This window comes from Bison bison, unplaced genomic scaffold, assembly GCF_000754665.1.
Source record: "Bison bison bison isolate TAMUID 2011002044 unplaced genomic scaffold, Bison_UMD1.0 scf7180017864141, whole genome shotgun sequence".
Lineage (NCBI taxonomy): Eukaryota > Metazoa > Chordata > Mammalia > Artiodactyla > Bovidae > Bison > Bison bison.
The window spans coordinates 224,833-247,290 of NW_011494713.1; the positions used below are offsets into that span (position 1 = coordinate 224,833).

The window sequence follows — 22,458 nt, forward strand, 5'->3', positions numbered from 1 at the left end:
CTAGGTTGGTCATAACTTTTCTTCCAAGGAGTAAGCATCTTTTAATTTCATGGCTGCAGTCACCATCTGCAGTGATTTTGGACCCCAAAAATATAAAGTCTGACCCTGTTTCCACTGTTGCCCCATCTATTTCCCATGAAGTGTATATGGTAAAGCATTTAGTAAATGCTAGCTACTAGTCTTACTTTATTTGAAAAATACAGTGTTCTCTGTTTTAAAAAAAATAACAATGTAAGTACCACTAGTCTAGGTATGTCAGAGGTCTCTTAAGTTCCATGTTATGATATTGTGAAGTCATTTCACAATATGAGATGTTGAATATATGGATAAAGAGGTGAGATCTAATGGAACTTTCCATTTCTGGGGTTTTCTCCGTGTCCTCAACTGTTGTTTGTGGGACCAAAACAACTACATTTTTAATCTGGTTTAGTTTTTAAATCCACCTGATGATTTTATTTCACAGAACCTTTGTGTTGAGATTTACTGAATAAATCTGTGACCACACCACTTATTTTGAAGCTTAATATACTAAAGTGCAACTGGAAGCAAATTTGTATACCCTAGAAGGAAAGGCTACTGCTGAAAGACTACTTAAATACTTTTATCTTCGCATTTGAATGCTAATTGGAGAGATTAATCATGCTGCCACTTCTAAAATTAAGTGAGGTCTGGACAGTGTTGACATTTCATAGTGTGGTGAAAGAGCACTGGCCTGGGATCAGGAGACATTGTTCTTCTGCCACACAAGCCACATAAACTCTTTGGGTTTCAGTTCCTTCTCTTGTAGCATATGGGAGTTGAACTAAATTACCTCTTAAGAGCATCTTACAGTTGTGACATGGTTTCAATGATAAATGGATTTCTTGTATTTAAAAAGACTATATCTAAATGAAAAAATACAGACAGCAACCAGTCTACCAGATGCTTTCCCTTGTTTCTGATTTAATCCTCATAACTATCCTGTGTTATAGGTGGTATCATCCCTACTCTGCAGATAATGATAGCGACCATTTTTTGAACATGTGTGCCAGGCACTGTGCTAAGCTCTTAACAGCCTCTCTCTCACTCAGTCCTCCCAACAGCCCTATGAGGTGGGTACTATGATCCTCATTGTTCAGATGAGGAAACCGAGGCTTAGACAGCTTATATACCATCACCAGGATCAGACACAGCTAGTAAATGGAAGAGCTGGATTTGAAAGCTTAGCATGTACTATTCAAAAGCCAGTTCTCTTCGCTTCTGAGCTATACTGCCAGTCCAAGAATGAAGAAGCTAAGTCACAAAGCAGTCAAAACCTGTGACGTGACAAAGTCAGTATTTGGACCCTCTTTTTCTTTTCTAAGTCCTTTGAACTTTCCACTGTATTATATCACAGTATGTCACATCATGAGTCTGTGAGTGGAAAACTTGTATTAATTTCTGATATCAAGGGTTATTTATTCGACTTTAAAATCAGTTGCTGCTGGAAGAACCAATGAACTTAATGTAACTTCTCAGAGCAAGTGAGAGGAACATTTTTCCTTCTACTCTATGCAAACAACTGCAGTCCATTTCTGTGTCTTAACGGTGTAAAGGCGCCCTCCGGCGGCAGGAACAGGAAGAACTCAGTGCTGAGAGTAGTAGCAGTGAAGCACAGTTCTCTCCACCGGCCCTTAAGACTTCAAAATTAGAAGTGCTGCTTGGTTATGTGCTGCCTGTCTATTCCTATGATACTGACTAGGTTTTAACATAACTTTAATCCCGGAATTCAGTGAAGGAATGCTGTTCCTCACAATCAAAATAGAACCTAGAATGTGATTTATCAAGATAGACTGCCGATTCATATCCTTGCTAAGGTTTTTCAGATATATTTAATTTGATGCTTGAAGATCTCTGATTTTTCAGATTGTACTGACATCTGAAATAACCTGTGTATTTTCTTTTTGCTGTTAATAGGTACCATTAATATTTGATTCAAAACAGCAGCCTTCAGTACCAATTGGGCAACTCTGGGTGGAATTGCTTCGATTCTATGCTTTAGAATTTAATTTGGCTGATTTAGTGATAAGTATCCGTGTCAAAGAATCGATATCTCGTGAATCAAAGGATTGGCCCAAAAAACGCATTGCCATTGAAGGTATCTCAAAATATTTATCTTTAATTCCCATCCCCACCCCACCCCCTTTTTTTAAGGTATCAGTCTAACAGCATGCTTTTTTATTTCGATCTTTTTTCAGCTTCTATGTGTAAGGTAGGCCTGACCCCAAAGGTGAAGTAGATAGCGAGAATCTTGCATGCATTACAGTAGATCTTTCCAAGGGACCAAATTGTTCATCCTGAGTTTTTTAAGTGCTGTGATAAAAAATAATTATTCATGCAACTAAAAGGAATAGCTGTCTGTGTCCTTATTTTCTTTGTAAATTGCTTAATAACTTTAAATGCTTAAAAAGTCTTTTCCAAGTGACATGTAAATCCCCCTTTCCTCTTCGCTGTTATCATTTCTGAATCTTTAGATTCAGTCCTTTCATGAATTGTTATTGATGTTGTTTAGTTTTACAGAGGTTGAGGAAAATACCTTTTCTCATGAAAAACAGCATTCTTCATTAAATTTCTCTCCATGGAGAGAGTTTGTTTTTGGAATACCTGCAGTAATATTTAGAACTTATTCATAAAAACACCTTTTCTCTTTAAAAACACTTAGCTCTTAAATGAGTTTGAAACCATTATATGAAAGACATACTGTTGTGCCCTGTAGACTCCTCTAAGTGGACGAGCTCCTATCAGCTTTACAAAGTCAGGAGATGGGAACCCCTCTAGAAATCTTAATTCTCCTCCTTCAAATAATTTAAAGAACCTCCTAAATGGAATTCTCTTATTTTTGCTTGATTTTTTTCAAGCCTTATATTGCATAAGAGGGTTTTTTGCATTTTGCATAAATTCTGTGTGCAGTCATGGGGATCTCACATTTTTAAACCCTCCCCTGCAGTTTCTCTGGCTCAGCTCTTCTGGCCAATTGCCTAACCTGCTGGAGTTCTAGGGGAGGAGAAAAGATTGAGAGAAGTGGTGTCTCCTCCTGGTGCCTCCCTCTCGCCCCTGAATTCAGTCCAGCCAGTTCAGTGATGGGGCTTCCCAGGGCAGAAGAGTGGAGGTAAGCTCTACAAACCACAGGGCCTGGCTGAGTGGGGAGGCAGAGCACTCAGCAGAGCCCGGAGGGAAGACCCCGCTTCCCAAGGGCATGAGAGCCACACTGATGACTTTTTTTTTTTTACCTCCACAGTCATAGGACAGAGTAGGGAAGGGGTAATGGTTCTGAATAGAATGGGTTCTCTTCATAGAGCAGATGTTTAAGAAAGTATTTCTTTTTGTTTTTAAAACTGTATCTTCTTACTCCCCATCCCCAGTTTTTAAAAAAAAGCACATAAGATAAATGATAAGTTGTACTGTTACTTATTTGTTGTCTTTATCTATGTAGCAGGCTGGTTTTTAAAACATAAAATAGAAGTGTGTGAAGTAGTGGATTTTTTTTTTTCATTACAGATCCCTACTCTATAAAAAGAAATGTGGCAAGGACCCTAAATAATCAACCTGTGTTTGAATATATACTTCATTGTTTAAGGACAACATATAAATATTTTGCTCTTCCACACAAAGTTATGAAATCCAGCCTTCCAAAGCCTCTGAGTACTGTCAGCTGTACTTCTGAACGTTCTAAAGAAATAGCAAAACATGATCCAGAGGTACAAGCGAAAGGTGATAAACTCAAAAACTCAGTTTTGGCTCAAGGTTCTGGTGCTGCCAGTTCAACTGCAAACACCTGCAAGGCCCAGCCACTTACTCTTAAAGAGACTGATGAAAACTTTGAAAGCCCATCAGCAGAGAAAATGGGAAACTCACACATCAGTGTCCACCTGGAAAACTCTGACTGTATTAAGGCAAAAGTCAGTTCTGGTGACTCTAAGGACATTGAAGTACATCATCAAGAAACAGGAAGTAAAAATAAGAAAGAAAAAAATGGAAAGGAAAGCAAGCATCCTTTGACTGCTGATGATCAGGCTTTAAGTAGTAGCAAGTGTGGAGCGCTTGTCACCTGTGGCAGCTCAGGAACTAAGGAGACAGATACCACTTTGGATCTAGAAGGCTTCAGAAATCCTATAGCTAAAGAGTATGATGAATTTCCTCCTTCATATGCCAAGGCTGATGTTGATGAAGAAAGCATAGAAGGTACCAATGAACTTGGAGATGCTGTAAGCCACTTTACCCCTTTAAGACAGAGCCAGATATCAGGAATCCTTCACTCTGATGAGGAAGAGGAGGACGAGGAGGAGGAAGAAGAACCCCGGCTCTCCATTTCCCGAAGGGAAGATGAGGATGACATTGCTAATGGAGATGAATTAGACAACACCTTCACTGGATCAGGTGATGAGGATGCCCTGTCTGAAGAGGATGTGGAATTAGATGGATCTGCTAAGTATGAAGACTTGAAAGAATGTGGAAAACACCATGTAGATGGAAACCTACTAACGGAACTTAATAAAATCAGCCTTAAAGAAGAAAGTGTATGTGAGGAAAATTCATCTGTGAACCAGTCTGATTTCTTCTATGAATTTAGTAAACTCACCTTCACCAAAGGCAAGGTAATCAGTACCACTCCTATACATGGAACTAGGAGATTTGAAAGAGTTTTAATGCATGTACTTTGGATTTTCATGTACTAAACCAGGGCTCTCACCTGTCTCAGTAGTGCTTCACTCCAGTGCAGCCACTAGGTCCACTGCCCTCATTAATCTCTTGGGAATTTGCAGAGGAGAAAGGAAATGCTGTTGGTAGTCAAAATAACTACCTTTTTCTCCTGAGTGTGTTTGGAGTGGCCATGCCACTATATTTTCGTTCCTTTGGAATGTGAGGTGGACAGTGTGTACTTTGGAAAAAAGATTCAAGGCTCCATTATTTAAGTGTTATTTTGCTTTGCCATCTTCCTGCAGTCTCCTACAGTAGTTTGCAGTTTATGCAAACGAGAGGGTCATCTAAAGAAGGACTGTCCTGAAGACTTCAAAAGAATTCAGCTGGAACCTTTGCCACCATTAACACCCAAATTTTCAAATATCTTAGATCAAGTTTGCATTCAGTGTTACAGTAAGTTATTAACATTTCTTTTTATTTGTCAAAATATTAAATTGATGTTTTCTCAAGAGTTAATCTAATTCACTAACCCATTAGCTTCATTATCCAGGCTAAGTCTTTGGCATTGTGTATTGTATCCATAGTACTCAGTGTATCGTGTTCCATTTGGGACATGCAATAAATACTTGTTAAAGAAAGACAGGGAAGGAGAATCTTCTAAGTCTTATGATTGGAGTACTATCATTTTCCAACTAGTGTTCCTTGAAATGCTTTTCTAGGTACCTGCCATTAATAGTATTTAGTAACAGAAGTATTCCAAAGGTCAGGGGGGAATAACTGTATATCCTGCCCCCTCCCTTAGAGATTTTCAGGGCATATTAGCATGATAAAGGCTCCTGGAAATGTTTAGGTAAAAAGCTTATTTAATAACTAATATTTCTAAAATGTGAGCTTAGAATACTTTTTAATTAATGCTAGTTAATAACCTTTAAGGAACATCAGTTTGGGGAAGTGTTGGTGTGCCGAGGTTTAAGTTCTACAAGGAAAACCATTTGATGAAGAGGCATGCAGCTGCTAAGAGTGGAAGATTATGACACATCACATTGCTGCATGTTAAGATGTCTGTCTGTGCCATAAGTCACTTGTTCTTAATCGGAGATTTGTTCTTTAAATCTCTTTGGAGAGTGTAAGTGATGAAAGAAAACTACTAGTTCTCCTTAGGGGGAAAAATGTGAATATATATATATACACACAGACACACACACATATAAAATGTGTTTTATATATATGTATAAATACATGCTCACAAACTGTTGTGTTCACCCTCTGCCTTTTTCGGGCTCTTTTGGCCTCTCTGAAACCCAGGAAAAGAACCCTTGTGAAGACTGGTTTCCATCTCAGGAACAGTTCTTGGTGATAGACTCTTTGAAAAAGGCATCTTTATTGTACATTGCTTGATACTGTCTACTAAAAAGACACAAAATTTAGGGTTTGGTTGGTTGTTTGTTTGTTTGTTTTAGCTAATTAGGTTTATTGAAAAATATTTTTCAGAGAATGTGAACAATCTTTGTTTCTGAATGTATCTGTTTATTTTAAACAGAGGATTTTTCTCCAACTGTTCTAGAAGATCAGGCACGTGAACATATTCGGCAAAACCTAGAAAATTTCATAAGGCAGGAGTTTCCAGGTAAATAATTGTTTAGCTTTAGTAAAAGCATTAATTTTGAGCATAAGAGGGCAGTCTTGCAGTGATGGTGGGGACAGGGCCTCTTTGTTTTGTGATACTCCTAGGATGGTTTAGGTCTGTCCAGTCCTAGTTTGCCAACGGAGAAGACAGTTGCAGTGTAGTATTTCACTTAGCAGATACATGTGAACTTCATTTATTAGTTGAGAGTCAAGGTTCAGACCTCTAAAAAGTGAATTTATTTAGAAAGCAGTAAGCTTACATTATTAAATGTGCTGAGGTGATCCACATTTTCCTTGAAATGGCCTTGCATCTAACAATAAAGTGACATTTGATAATCTTTCGTGTCTTCTATAGCTTGTATTTATTTATAGTAAATTTTGAGAGGAAGTAATTTATAATAAAAGACTAGTTAATAAAAAAATAATTATTATGAGATTATTATAGAACAGTTAATAACTGAGTACTTTTAATTCATAAGAGAGTTGCTTTGATCAGAAAATTAAATGTACTCAGGTTAGTTGTTACTTTTCATGTATCCCTAACAGGAACTAAATTGAGCTTGTTTGGCTCCTCCAAAAATGGATTTGGGTTCAAACAGAGTGACCTTGATGTCTGCATGACAATTAACGGACTTGAAACTGCTGAGGTACAGTGACCACATAAAACTTGGATTTGCTGTGGCGTGTGTTTTGACAATCTTGATTCACAATTCAGCATAGTATTTTCCAAATTTATCAGGGTATATCATAGGGAGTATGCCATTTGGCACAGTCTGGCCAAATAAATACATTAGAAGTTTAGAGGTGAACATGACGAATAGAAAGGCTTGTGCTTCCAACCTGTAATGCAAACTGGATATGAAAGCCACATCTGGGAATTCTAGAAAGCCAAACTAGCCTTTCCAGTGTCCCTTTGGCATAGCCACTAGGCTGACTCAGGTGCATAAGTACACCCACATAAGGTTTTCTGTTTTTAGCAGGCAGCCAGTGTGATACAGTGATGAAAGTGAAAGTCACTCAGTCGTGTTCGACTCTTTGTGACCCCATGGACTATACGCTCCAGGGGATCTTCCTAACCCAGGGATCGAACCCAGGTCTCCTGCATTGCAGGCAGATTCTTTACCAGCTGAGCCACCAGGGAAGCCCATGGTACAGGGATAAAAGAGTGCTAGGATTCAAGACAGACTTGTCTGTCTTTGGTTGCTTATCTCTAATACAGAAATGAGATTTCCCTTGCCTCAGAAGATTGTTGTGCACCTCAGCTTGGATCGTGTATGTCAGGAGTCAGTGAACTACAGCCTACAGCCTGTTATTTTTTTTTTTTTTTTTAATGTCAGTTTCATTGGCATTCAGCTACACCCTTTCATATATGTATGGTCTACATCTGCTTTCATTCTAACTCCAGGATTGAGTCCTTGCAACATGGCCCACAAGGCAGAAAAGATTTGCCAACCTTGATGGCATTTGTCAAATATAAAATACTGTGAAAAGGTGTAAAGTTTAAGAAGTACTAAATCCATCGCCTTTTTTATTTACAACAGTAGTCCAAATACTGGGCATCCAAATCAGTGGTGCTGCTGTTGCTCTGGATCTTCTTATGCCTTTTCTGAGTTTCGGGGTTTTGTCCCTTGAGGATGCATCTGATTTGAGAAAATAGCCACAGGTTATCTGGCGTGACTTTGATGAATAAGGTGGATAAGGACGATTGGGTCCAGTATATGAATGATCTGATTATACATCATTGAGATTGAATTTTTACATGATTAATAAACTAGTTGTGAGGGCATTTCTAAATTAAATTCCAAATTCTGGTAAGTATATAACCAACTAACCAACAAAAGGACTTAATGTTAAAAAGGTCAGCCCAAATGTTTTTAAATATTTGAAATGCTACTCATATTTGCTGTATAACTTTCTTTTTGTGTGTTATATGTTCAACTAGTCTTCTGGAGAAATAATCTGAGCTTAATCACACCCCAAAGCAGTTCATCAGCTCTTAATTAAGCTATAATGAAGATCTACCCAGAATGAATAAGACAGGCCACAGAAGCTCTCTCTTATTAATTCTGTCACATAGAGGAAAGAAATTGGAGGTTCTTAGTGGTTCAGAGACTTTTCTGGGGACACTGATTTCAGCCTTTCCTGCTCTTTTAAGAGCAGTTAGCAAGTAGGGTGCATGAGGGTTTCTATATCTTCCTATGAGTAGGGATTAATGCTCACCTAAAAAAGAAAAATCAATATACAACAATTTGAATTTAATTTTATTATTTCTGGAGGAAATGAAACCAAAACAGGGTTAAGAACCTGTCTTCTGTTTTTGATTCAGTCTCTGCCATTTTTGTTGCAGGAGTTGGACTGTGTAAGAACTATTGAAGAATTGGCAAGAGTCCTCAAAAAGCATTCAGGTACCTGTATAAGCTTTATCTAAAAAATATTCTCATCTTTTTTATTAATGTTTTGCATACTTAAAATTTACAAATGACTGAAACAATGTAGTGGCTCATATAACATTTATAGCATTGGTGTCTTTGAAACAAATCTGTGTGGTTAAGTATGAAAAACTGAGGAATTGGTTATAATTTGTATGCATATTGTTGCCTTGGTTTTATTTCATGACAAAATGTATACTATACACACAAGAAACTTTGGGAATCATTTTGCCTTATCAACATAGTGTAAATCAAAGTGTAGGTAGAGGTTGCTGGCCATGACGTGAAGTTTAGTGAAAAGTGCTACAGACTGGGATGATGGATTGTACTTGCAGCTGTTCAGCAAGTTGTGCATGACCCTGGACAAGTATTTACAGCTGCAAAAAATGTACAGGTTCTGTAATGGTGCACAGAGCTGAAATGCCATTAACATATTCTTCTGCCTCTCTTTGTCAGAGGTAGCTGTGGATGCTGTTAACAGTGAGAGTCTTTTAAAATGTGGTACATCAAACGTCTGTGCTAAGAGTTAAAAATGAAAGTGAGCAAGATGTGGTCCTTGCCTTTGTGAAACTTAAATCTACGGACCATCCATAAAACGCTTTCTTATATCTTAGTCAAAAGTAGATTTAAATCCACAGCATGGGCATGCACACATAAGTATGCACCTGGAGTACCCCCTATATTTGCATTTTTGATTTCCAGGAGTTTAAAGAGGATACCATGTGATTTTAAATAACGGGGAAAAATCTTAATTTTGTTTTATTCCTAATGAAAAGTAACCTAGAGCATCAGTGTTTTTTTTAATGTGCTTTGATATAATTTTTATGGTCATTGAAATAAGCATTATGGGAATTTTACCTCTCAAAACTATATGCTTTTTTATTTTTGTTTTTGAAGATTATACAAAGAAACTAGATTGCTATGTTGCCATGACTATTAGGTATTTCATAGTGAGGTAGGTTTTGACTTTTGATTTTGAAATAATTTCATATGTAAAGGAAATCAGCAAAAATTGTACGAAGAATTCTGTCTACCCTTCGTTCAGATGCACCAGTTGTTAACATTTTACCACATTTGATTTATCATCCTATCTCTTGCTTCCTCGTAATTTTTTTCTGGACCATTTGCAATTAAGCTGCAGACATCACTTCCCTTTCTCCTAAAAAAACCTATACTTTCTAAGAATGAACCATGTTAAAAATAGGTCATTTTTTAGACCTATTTTTAGACTAAAAATGACTTTTATATGCAGATTATAATGTAATACAGATTGCATGGAGCAAAAATTGAATAATAGCTAGAAAGCAATGATTAAGAAAGCAATTTTCCCACATATTTTATTGGGTGTTTGTTATGTGCTCAGCACTGTGTTGGGCATGTAGGTAGGATAGAAAAATAAGTCTACAGGTCTTTCCTTTGACAACTTTCGGATCTCAAAGGTAAGATACTCTCATAGGGTATGGAATAATGTATGATGGTATTCATTTATTAAAATAACTTGTAGAGCCTACAGTAAGTATTAAATAACTTATGAGGAGAGAGAGATTTGGGGAAAGAGTTGGGTAGGGAAGGTTCATGGAAGAGATGGGCTTGTTCTGATCTCATGATATTGATGAACTTGATTTGAAAAGGATAAGATGAGAAGTCATTCCAAAGATGCATGGATGTGTCTATGAGAATCACTGTAATCAATTTTGTAGGACAATGAGAAGATTGATACATTTTGAGAGGAGTTTCAAATGGGAACTAGTAAGAAAATGTGAACTGTGTTCGAGAGAAGAAACCCAATAAAAGCAGAACTTTTTAGGCAGCTGGTATGCTCTTAGGGAAGATACAGTCTAAGGGACAGGGCAGAAGGATCTTAACCAGATGCCAGTGATCCTAAAAGGAAGAGAATATGAGAGATTCCAAAGGCAGATTTCCTAGATTCAGAACCTGCAAGTAGGAAATATGGGTTTAGGCTGATATCTGAACTAAGAAATGGGAATGGGAATGTTTGTAGAGAACACCAGTGTGGAGTGATAGTTTGCCATGAAGCTATAATCTCTGAGAGTTAACAACAGTCCAGCAAGCAGTTAGAAACGTAGAGTTAGAAATGTAGAGTTGCCAGTTAAGATTGAAGAACAAAATGAAACAGTTTTGTATTGAAAACCTTGAAGGAAGAGGCCAAGAATAAAACAGTTCTGTGGGATTATGAGAGAGGTTGAGGACCAAGCTTTAATTTATAAATGTAGAAATTAAGCAAAGACACTGAAAAAGGAGCTGTTGGAATGGTAAAATAGGAACCAGGATGATATACTATGAATAAATCCTAGAGGACAGGTTTATAAATGTCATAATGGTGAATTAACAGTGTCAAATTCTAGAATTTCTCCATCTAGGAAGGAGATGAAAAAAAAAGGATACTTAATTTAAAGCCACCATAGCAAAGTAATTTAATGGTGGCTTCTAAAATCAGACTCCCTAATTTTAAATCTTGGGTCCCTGCTTGCTGGCTGTGTGATTCCAAAAAGTCACTCACCTTCATTGTAAGCACTCAGTTTCTCATCTGTAAAGCAGGAACAACAACAATAGGATTTAAGATTAAGAAAAATAATACATTACAGTACAAGGCCTGACTTATTGAGTGTTCAATAAATAGGAGCTTCCTTGCCCCTTCTCCCCATCAGTATAAGTTAGACTTCTTCTGTCTCCCATGCAGACCTTTTCTGCTGAAATTCCTTTCATCTGCATACTTTTTTTTCTGAATTCCAGATCACTAGGCATCTGTCCTTCTAGATGTCACCATTTAACTCTCTCAAAAGGAGCTCGGACCTTAGCACCCAGAATAAACACATCTTTCTCTCTTCCACTTCCCTTCTGCTACAACCGCCACTAGCTGTTCTTCCTTCTACATCCTCTTTCTTGGTTGTTGACATTGACATCCATGGAATCACCGAAATGAATGAAGTGATAATTAACCTGTCCTAGACTAGGTTCAATAGAGTCAGACATACCTAGATTTGAATTCCCATTCCACAGTTCACCAACTGCATATTCCTAAGCATGTTCATTTCTCTGGGTCTGTGTCATTTTTGGGGTAAGGGTGAATGGTCTTAGATGGTGATGTTTGTAAAGGAATCTGGGCGTTCAGGGAATGTTCTTTCTGTTATAGCCTTCCTTTCCCCTACTTCTTCTTCCCCAACCCATCCAGTTAGAGGTGCTCTCAAACATGTCTTGCTGCTTCTCTGCATTCCCATGCCACCATTATAATTCAATCCCAGGTCAATTTTTATAATGGTCATCCTGTCTCTCTTCCAGGTGCCTCCAATGGTCAGTGATTCTTCCCAGATTTTGCCAGTTCATTGGCATCTCTTTGCCTCCAAGGATATATTTGTTCCATATTTGGGCTCTTCTCAGTTTTTACCATTTATCCTGTTATTCATTATTTCTTTCCCTCAAGCACAATTCCATGGAAGTTCCCTGAGCTTGTCATTCTGTTTCAGGGAGCTCCCCTTTCCCTGTGCAGTTTTCCTTACCTGGTAAATTCCCTCATCCTTCTCTTTTTTTGCCTATAGTGAAAACCTAGCTGAGGCAATATCCTTCTCTCCTGTTGACACTGATTCTTTTCTTACATTGACATAGCTTCTAGCTCCATGATGAGTAACTTTTGTTTTGGGCATTCAGATGATTACTCATATGATGTAGGGCTTTTCTTCATATAATGTGTGAATACGTAAGGCACACATAGTCCAGATTCTGTAGTAGTTTCCTCTGTTTTGAAGTTTATCAGACTGACAGCTCTATACACATACACGAGATCCGGAGTGTTCCTGAAGGGCAGTGTCTGCCTTATTGATTCTTGTACTTCAGATGTTCATGTGTTTAACAAATGTAAACTTTGCCAGAAGTATCATGTTTGTTAATAACAGAATTTTTTGACTAGTCTTAGTGACTCACTGAGACAAGCCAAAGCCAGGTTTACTTCATTCTATGTTGGAACATAAGAGCAACTTATACCCTCTGCTGCTTTATTTAGTAATACTATCTTGTTTCCCAACCTAGGATTGAGAAACATCTTGCCTATTACAACAGCAAAGGTGCCGATCGTAAAGTTCTTCCATTTGAGAAGCGGTCTGGAAGTGGACATCAGTTTGTATAACACGTTGGTAAGATTTTCCCTAGACTTTTTCTTTATGGGGTTTAAGGGGAAGAAGTATCTCTTAATTTACTCAGTCTTTAAGTAAAATTAAGCCATTCATTTCATCCTATTCATTCTTTTAGTAGTTATTAGTTTTTAGTAAGTGTCTGGCAGTGTTCTGAGACTGGGGATATAACACAGAATTGAGTTAATATTAGTATTAAAAATGAGGTCAGAGTGGCAAGTTTTTTTTTTGTTTTTTTGTTTTTTTTGCTTGAACTTTGTTTAATTCTGGTGTGTGTGTATGTGTGTGTCTTTGGTCTCAGACCTGGTTTGTTTTCGAGGCTCTCTGGAACCTCTCTGGCCCCTAAGGACATTTAATATGAATAATAGGCAGGGATACAGATCTTATGTTGAGTTAAAGGGAACTGATTATTTTTATAGCCCATATTTTCTAGGTATGTTTAGACTAAGGTGGCCTGAGATCAGATGTCACTTGTAATTATTATCTAGTAAGTTAGTAAAGCTACTCTGTAGGGGAAAAATATTAGTTTCAGTCTAAATGACTTCATCTTAAAAATGAATTTAAATGAATTACACTGTAAACCTATTCAGAATATTTCACCTTAAAACTTTTTTTTAAGGTAGTATAATTTCCCTTTTAACAGGCCCTTCATAACACAAGACTCTTATCTGCTTATTCAGCCATTGATCCCAGAGTGAAATATTTGTGCTATACTATGAAAGTATTTACAAAGGTAAGTATGCTTCCTCCTGAGATTTCCTCAGGAGATTTCTTTACATCTTTAAACCTTGTTGAAAACCTAAGAAACAAACTCAGTCATGTAGAAAACAAACTAGTGGTTACCAGTAGGGGAGACAGGGATATTTTGGGATAAAGAGAGACAAACTACCATATGTAAAGTAAATTAGCAACAAGGATATGTAGGGAATGTAGCCATTGTTTTGTAATAACTTTTATTTTTTTGGCTACACCGCAGAGCTTCTGGGATTTTAGCTTACTGACCAAGAATAGAACCTGGGCCCTCCACGGTGAGAGCATAAAGTCCTAAACACTGGACCACCAGACAGTTCCCTGTTTTGTAATAACTTTAAAAGGGAGTATAAAAATATTGCATTACTGTGTTACACACCTGAAACTAATATAATCTTGTAAACCAACTATACTTCAATTAAAAAAAAAAAAAGAAAACATAGGCCTATATTTTTAAAGAACCATAGCCAACTATTTGAGAAGCCCTACTGAACAAATGAAAATGTTACCTTAATTCTACATGATAACCTAATATTGCTTGTGGCTGATAGTTCCACAGCTTTGTTGGGGTTTGTTTTACTTTTTGATTTTTTTTTTTTTTTTTGGTTGGTGTTATTTGGTTTTGTTGACATATATTAGCATTTGAAAAGTGTGATTTTTGTGTTAGTGCCCTCTAGAAGCACCTTACTTTTAGTGACAATAGAAGAGCTGCAAGTGTAGCAGAAGACATTGGTGATCTTGCCTTTGTTCCTCCTTTTCCTTACCCCCAGATGTGCGATATTGGCGATGCTTCTAGAGGCAGCTTATCGTCATACGCATATACGCTCATGGTGCTATATTTTCTCCAGCAGAGGAATCCACCAGTTATTCCTGTCCTTCAAGAGGTATTAGTAAAGGAAATTGTATTTGTCATCTGTAGAGCTGGATGATTTTTGAGCCCTCTTCCTTCTCTAAAATTCTGTGGTTCTGTAGTTAAAATTTTTACTATTTTCCTACAAGTTTTTGTATCAATGCGCTAAGTTTGTAATCCATACTAATAGTTTAAAAATTAATTTCAGATATACAAAGGTGAAAAGAAACCTGAAATATTTGTTGATGGCTGGAATATTTATTTTTTTGATCAAATAGATGAACTGGTACGTATTTTAATAGTAAAGATTTTTTACATCCTTGACTGAAAGTTAGCTATACTGTGCTGTAGTGTAGATGGTCAACAATTATATTATCACTTGTTATATTTATTTATATTGTGATAGTAAAAAAAAAAAAACTAGCATATACAGATGATTCCTTTGAAGTTGAAAATATTTTTTAAGCCAGGTGAGTTTCTAGGGACTGTATCCAGGACTTCTTTACTGACTAATAATTCAAAAGGTTAAGTAGCTTTATTCCAAATGAACAAATAATTTGCTCTGTGATTTCCTACAGAATTTAGAAAAACTCTTGAGTTACAGAGGTATAATAACTAGGTGTCACCAAGGCTCTAAAATTTATTTCTAGATTCTTCCACAGACATGCATTCTGAGGTTTGACCTTTAAAACCCAGAGCACTTTCTGTCTCTGGGTCATAGGGTAGAGATTAATAAACTCATGTAAATGATACTTTAAAATAGAAAAGTTTTATAATTGTTTTTATATATATTTTAACTCTAGTTAATTAAAATCCAGATTTATTCCCTAAGATACAAATGACTATTAACACTTTACTATAGAGCATGATATCTCTTGTTCCTTCTATTTCTAGCCCAACTATTGGCCAGAATATGGAAAAAATACAGAATCTGTTGGGCAGCTATGGTTGGGACTTCTTCGTTTCTACACAGAGGAATTTGATTTTAAAGAACATGTAATTAGCATCAGGAGAAAAAGTCTGCTTACAACTTTTAAGAAACAGTGGACATCAAAATACATTGTTATTGAAGGTACTAATAAAATCTAACTTAAAACTGAATAGAATATAGAGATTGAACTGTTGAGGGTACTCTTGGTCCTTGCAGAGCTCTTCCCACGCCACCATGAGCCACTAATCAGGATGCGCCTAGCAGTTGCCCCGTTACTGTCCATATCACGCAGACTTATCTGTTTCCTTTTTTTTTTTTTTTAATGACTGATGCCTTCGTGTGGGGTTTCTTACAAATCCAAAAATCTTTGTTCACCATAATAAGTCCTTTATCTTTGTTTAACAAGCTCTGCAGAATAAGGTTGCTGTAGAGATAAGCCAGCTTCAAAAATTTGTCATTTAGTTTGCCCATGCTGAATGCTAGGATTCCTGGGCCATTTGTGTTTGTATTTGATTGTTTATTTCCAATTTGGGGGATTTTTGTTTTTATCTTTGTAGATTTTTTATATTAACTTTATATATATTTGTATGTACCCAGATAAATTTATATATACATACACTTTTTTCTTTTAGATGTTTGTGGTCATTATTCTGAGACTTGCTTTTTACACTGAATGGTTTTACTTTGATCCTCTATTCTGTCTATACACCAAATTACTTTCAGTGGTTGCTCAGTATTGATTTATATAGTTGATTTACAATGTTATACTAGTTTCCTGTGTACAAAATAGTGTTTCAGTGTTTTTATAGATTATACTCCATTTAAAGTTATTATAAAATACTGGCTGTATCCTTTGTGCTGTACAGTATATTCTTGTTGCTTATTTATTTTATACATAGTAGTTTGTGTCTCTTAATCCCATAGCTCATCTTGCCCCTCCACACTTCACTTTCCCTACTGGCAACCACTAGCTTGTTCTCTATATCTGTGAGTCTGTTTCTGTTTTGTTACATTCATTTGTTTGTTTTATTTTTTAGATTCCACCTGTAAGTGATCAATTTGTGTGATTTTAATTTTAAAGACAAAATGGAGATTAAATGCTTAAAAATGGAATTGAAAATGCTTGAAATGTTTTGTTGATTTTAGTCTTATAATTTTTTCAACTGTTATCACCTAAATAATGTATTACTTTAGATGTTCTATTGTCATTACTTCTGCTTATTGACATTATTAAAATACAATGACTACTTACAAAATTAAATTCAGATGACCATGGATTGTGGCTATGGTTATAACTTTTTAGTATCCCATAGCTAAATACAGAACTTTGTCTTAAACCTTTCCATTATCACAGTGGATTCTTACGGTCTGCCAATTATTAATTTTTTTTTTTAATTTTTGAAGCCTCATTACGTTTTGCTTTTAACTTTATTTATAAATGAGCCATTAGTAATAGGCTGTCTTAGAAGGAAGACTTCTGACTAGTTTTTCAAGAAATGTCAATGGTGGTAGTTTGTAGTGTTTATACAGTAACTAATATTGTAGCATCTCTGCTACACCAAGCAAACACCAAAAACACTTCCACGTAGCACACACATTAAGTCACCAGAGGAAAGCATGACCAAACCTACTAGAAAGGTAACCTTATAGCAATTATTAGTATAGGGTTAAACTGAGTGAAGGGTGCTTTTCTCCAGTAAACTCATAGTGGGTCTAAATCCCAAATGGTATACCCCAGTTACTGTACATTAGAAGCATAGCAAGACAACCAGAAGGATGCCTCTTTTTACTTCTTTACTCCTCTTATATGTACTGTATACATCCTCCATTTTCTTAAGTAATGAGATGATCCTCAAAAAAGGTTTTGTTTTGTTTTCCCTTTGCTTGTTTTTGGTTTTGTTTTGTTTTGTTTTGTTTTTAAGATTTATTTATTTATTTTTGGCTGCATGGGTCTTGTTGCCATGCACAGGCTTTGTCTGGTTCCAGAGACTGCAGGGCACTTTGCAGCTGCAGAGAGTGCAAGGGCTTCTCATTGTGGTGGCTTCTCTTGTTGTGGAGCATGGGCCCTAGGGCTTCAGTACTTGCAGTGAGTGGGCTCAGTAGTTGTGGTACACAGGCGTAGTTGCCCTGCAACATGTGGAATCTTATTTCCCCAACTAGGGATCTAATCTTAGTCCCCTGCATTGGAAGGCAGATTCTTAACCACTGGACCAACAGGGAAGTCCCAATAAACGTATTTTCCAAAATGATTTTTTGTAAGGCTGTTAATTAGCAGGAACATTCAGTGGTAGAATGTTTTAAATGTATTTGTGTCCTCTATATGCCTCTAAAACTAGTATGATTTGGTGATATCAGACTTAAATGTCTTTAACAAATAGTATTTTGTTGTCCAAAATGAAGCGCCTTCTCATAATATGAAGGACTCTTTAAGAATTCAGATATAAAGCAATATCCTAATTTTTGATGGATACTTTTAGGGAAAAACTTTCCATATATTTAGAAATATATAGCACTTAGCTGTATTATAGACTTGAAGCTCATTAAAAAGGCACTCATTTTAATACTTTTAAGTATGTAACACTTTCTTTTTGTTTTATAGACTTCACTTAATGTATAAATAGTGGTATTTCCTATTTATCCTTTTTTTGTTTTCATTAATTTTCTTTACTTAGATCCATTTGATTTGAATCATAATCTTGGAGCCGGATTATCCAGGAAAAGTAAGTTTTGCTTTGTTTTTAAATAATAATGCTTTCTCTTTTCCTGTTAATCCATTTAATTGAGACTTTACTCTTTTTTTCTAGTGACAAATTTTATAATGAAAGCATTTATTAATGGGAGAAGAGTATTTGGGATTCCAGTCAAAGGATTTCCAAAGGACTACCCCTCAAAAATGGTAAGTGTCTGTTGGAAATACCAAAAAACCAGTTCCAAAAACCTTTTAAGCACCTAATTTGTATACATTACTTCAGTAATAACCTAAATACTCGAAAGTTTGGTGAGTCTAGCCACGATGAAAGCCTTTTCATAAACATAGCTATTTTGAAGCCATTTGTCAGCAGCATGGGGAGAGATAGCCAGAAGTGAAGTTTGGGTGGATTTTCCTAGATTTAGGAAAATCTAAATTTTCTAGTCTGCTTGCAAAGAGTAATAAATACCTTAATGAAGCTAGGAGAGACATAGTGCTCCCTGTGCTAAAAATCTGTCCTCATATAACCTGATACTCAGGTTTTTATGGAACCACACTCAATAAAAGCAAAATAAAATTACATTATAAAAATTCATTTCAGTGAGAAAAAAGGGAAGGGGCTAGGAACTAGAGTGTTGCGTGTTAAAAATAAAGGGGTTTTTCTCCTGCATTAATTTTCCTAATTAAGACTTTTTAAATGAACCTTATCAGGTGTGTAAGCATGTTCAGCATTTTATCACATCTCTGCATCTAGCTTTTGCTAGATATTACTGTGGCAGTCTTCTACACCCTGCTTCTGAAACTTGTTCTAACAGATCACCTGGGGATTTTGTTAAAATGCAGATTCTAATTCAGGAGGTCTGGGGTGGGGCCCAATACTGCATGTCGTGCAAACCCCCAGGTGATGCCACCTCTGCTGGTACCCAGCTTCATTTCAGTGGTAAGGAGGCTAGAATCCAGGCCCTTGTCTTTCCTTTCCTCTGATACTTTGCTTCAGAAGCCACAGCAAAGCAACACATAGCTTCTTTCTTTTTAGGTTTTAGCCTTTTCTTTTTATGAGAAAATGAAGTTTTTGTACCTGGCCGCAGTTTTCCCCAAGTCCTAGGAAACTGACTCACAGGCATATGTAATGCTCTTGTTTAGAGTTGTGCTGGGGGAAAAGATAGGGTTAAAGTGTTCTGCATGGTGAAAAGGAATGAACCAAAATGAATTCAGGTAAACCTATCCTGAATTACCTCTTAGTGATTTTAGATTTTTGGATTTAAACAGTATAATAATAATTATTAAAAATAATGATTTGTCAATGTTGAGATATAAGATCCCTGATTGATACTGGTTAGTTTTTGTGTTTGGATCTGATATTAGTAGTTTAGGTTTTTATGTATTTATATTCTGCTAGGAGTACTTTTTTGATCCAGATGTACTAACTGAAGGAGAGCTGGCCCCAAATGATAGATGTTGCCGCATTTGTGGGAAAATCGGACACTTCATGAAGGACTGTCCTATGAGGAGAAAGTAAGTGAACATTCAAAAGGGTGGTTTTGTTTTTATTTTCTTACTGTACCAGTTTTCAAATGAGGTTCTCTTGTACCAGGAAATAAACTTATATTAAACCCAGAAGTTCTCAGATAACTTTGAGATTTTTTACAAGGAAAATGAAGTGATTTAAAACCTGGCTTTAAGTCAGATAGCTAGGATTAACTTGAGTGTACAGGAGACAGTCTTCCAGGCCTCATCCCTTTTCCTAATTTTGGGCACATCCCTAATCACCCCTTGATCATTTGATTATTACGCTGTCCAACAAGGATGGAAGAGCAGAAGAGGAAACCGAAATTCTTCCATTTTACAGCAGTGAGAAGTCCAGAATCATTTAAGTCATTGAAAAGTAAAATGGGTTTGTTTTTAGGATCTCAGTTATATTCTGATGTACAATATCTGGGGTGTACTGTGTGGGAATTTAGACTCAGTAATACTGTACTGCGCTATAGGACCCTTCACTTGTATTCATTTTAATTCTTAATAATTGTTGTGGTGACCTACTCGATTTGGTCATCATGCTTTCTTCTGATAATGTTTTCAGGAGAGCAGGGGGAGATGTTTTTGGTTGCTTGCTTGGGACATATTCTTGTTTTGTGGTGGTGGTATTTTTAAGTGGATGATAATATTCTCATTTAAAAACATGGTACTTAAATCACCATCTGGAATTCGAGGCTCTTATTTATTACTTTTATTTTTTATTCAGATAATAGCCACTGATTCTGTAGGGAAAGGAAAAAATAATTTTGACAGTTTAAGAGCACAAAGCTCCTTCTAACCATTGTTCCATTGTGAACCTAAAGTTTTATGTCTCAAGTTTCCAGTGCTAGTAAAGAATTCTGCTGCTGCTGCCGTTAAGTCACTTCACTGACTCTGTGCAATCCCATAGACAGCAGCCCACCAGGCTCCCTGTCCCCTGGGATTCTCCAGGCAAGAACACTGGAGAGGGTTGCCATTTCCTTCTCCAATGCATGAAGGTGAAAAGTGAAAGTGAAGTCACTCAGTCGTGTCCGACTCTTAGCGACCCCTAGTGGGCCAGAAAGTTTTAAGAAATCATTCCAAAGATAATTTGAGTTTCATCACATCAGTACCAGAGTAGGTATTAAGGAGTTCCGCTAATTGCAAAAACTGGTTTCACAGCATTAGAGTAATTGTGAAAATGAACAACTACACCCTTAAGCTCTGAGGGTACTTTTTAACACATTATTAACCAGGGACGTATTAATGCCACAGGTGATAGTTTCTGCAGAAATCCCCCAGTCAAAAATATGTTAATAGAGAAGATGGACTTAAATTCTTATTTTTCCCTCTGATGCCTTCTGTATCTAGTTGTCTCCTAACCTGGAGGGGTCTTAATACTTTGTTAGGTTTCTGTTCAGATTTTTCCTACTAGTATTATATCTTCTACAGAGTGAGGCGACGGCGAGATCAGGAAGATAGCCTGAACCAAAGATACCCCGAGAACAAAGACAAAAGAAGCAAAGAAGATAAAGAAATTCAAAACAAGTACACAGAGAGAGAGGTATCAACAAAAGAAGATAAACCCATGCAGTGTACACCTCAGAAAGCCAAGCCATTGAGGGCAGCTGCTGAGCCAGGGAGAGAGAAAATCCTCAGGCCACCAGTGGAAAAGTGGAAGAGACAGGAGGACAGAGACTTAAGAGAAAAACGTTGTTTTATTTGTGGAAGAGAAGGGCACATTAAAAAGGAATGCCCTCAGTTTAAAGGCTCTTCAGGTATGGATGCCCATCATGCCTTGATGTTTGCACTCACATCTCAAGGGAAATCTCTTTTTTAGGGTTCTTAACTATTTTAGTTATATGTACAGGTCTATTTACTGGATAAGATTTTGTTTTTCAGAAGGTAAACCCACCTCCCCCACCTTTACTTCTAATTCTCTATGTGTTTTTAAACACTTATTCCTGGTTTTTTTAAGAGGCTTGTCAGTCTGGTCAGTTTGGTTGACTTTTCAGATAAGATTATCAATGAATTGAAGACCTAGTAATCCCCAGTACTTAAAAAATGTAACTTAAGACAGGGGTCCCCAGCACCCCCCAGGCCATGGACCAGTACTGGTCTGTGACCTGTTAGGAACAGGGCTGCACAGTCGGAAGTGAGCAGTGGGTGAGCAAGTGAAGCTTCGTGTGCTGCTCTCCATCACTCCCCATGGCTGTCATTACCTCCTGAACTACCACCGCCCTGCCCACCGTCCACCACCCCCCAGCACCCAGGCCATGGAAAAATTGTCTTCCATGAAACTGGTCCCCGGTACCAGAAAGGTTAGGGACTGCTGACCTAATTGACCAGAAAACAAGCTACCACTTACTTGAGCTTTCCCAACTCAGTATGTACATTTCTGAAATGGAAGAGCCATGGGTAGGCATAGCTGAAGTGATCTCAGGACACCATACTTTGTGTGCAGGAGCCACTTACATTGTTGTGTAAACACATGTGCTCACAGCTAAAAAGGGGAGTAGAAGAAGGGTGACAGAGTTAACAGTGCCTCTACTGCAGAGAAGTCCCTTTGCATCTCATCATTCCTTCAGTGAGCATGTTACTCTTACAATGAGGAAAAAAGTATTTTCTGTCTATAGTTGAACATCATCCATAGATCTTGCCCCTGTAAGTTGTTGGATCTTAATTTGCTTTTTCTATGAAATGGGTGAAGCATCTGTTTGGGGCATATTTTTAACAGACTTAAAAGTAAGGGTACCTTGGAGAGGGGAGGGTAAGTTACAGTTTACAAGGCAGTTTATATACTCTCAGTTTTTTCTCAGAAAAAACCTGTGAAAGTGGATGAAATTTATTTAGCATAAAAATGAAACCCTGAGAAATAATGTTTT

The 22,458-nt window shown here is 36.9% G+C and overlaps 1 protein-coding gene across 11 annotated transcripts in view; it reads left to right on the forward strand.

Moving 5' to 3' along the window:
- The window catches only part of ZCCHC6 (zinc finger, CCHC domain containing 6), a 59,005-nt gene that overhangs the window by 23,455 nt on the left and 13,092 nt on the right, over nucleotides 1-22,458 (forward strand). For 10 of the 11 annotated variants that reach the window (XR_825270.1, XR_825269.1, XM_010840039.1 and 7 more), the window contains exons 12-26: nucleotides 1,936-2,116; nucleotides 3,517-4,613; nucleotides 4,962-5,112; nucleotides 6,200-6,286; nucleotides 6,832-6,932; nucleotides 8,633-8,690; nucleotides 12,759-12,862; nucleotides 13,503-13,592; nucleotides 14,380-14,493; nucleotides 14,668-14,745; nucleotides 15,354-15,531; nucleotides 18,063-18,110; nucleotides 18,195-18,286; nucleotides 19,479-19,594; nucleotides 21,026-21,351. Coding sequence is in view for 9 of the 11 variants with exons in the window: in XM_010840039.1 (XP_010838341.1) it covers nucleotides 1,936-2,116; nucleotides 3,517-4,613; nucleotides 4,962-5,112; nucleotides 6,200-6,286; nucleotides 6,832-6,932; nucleotides 8,633-8,690; nucleotides 12,759-12,862; nucleotides 13,503-13,592; nucleotides 14,380-14,493; nucleotides 14,668-14,745; nucleotides 15,354-15,531; nucleotides 18,063-18,110; nucleotides 18,195-18,286; nucleotides 19,479-19,594; nucleotides 21,026-21,351 (2,821 nt within the window). In the remaining 2 variants the exon portion in view is untranslated. The remainder of the gene's footprint in view (nucleotides 1-1,935; nucleotides 2,117-3,516; nucleotides 4,614-4,961; nucleotides 5,113-6,199; nucleotides 6,287-6,831; nucleotides 6,933-8,632; nucleotides 8,691-12,758; nucleotides 12,863-13,502; nucleotides 13,593-14,379; nucleotides 14,494-14,667; nucleotides 14,746-15,353; nucleotides 15,532-18,062; nucleotides 18,111-18,194; nucleotides 18,287-19,478; nucleotides 19,595-21,025; nucleotides 21,352-22,458) is intronic. The other variant, XM_010840038.1, reaches the window with a different exon arrangement.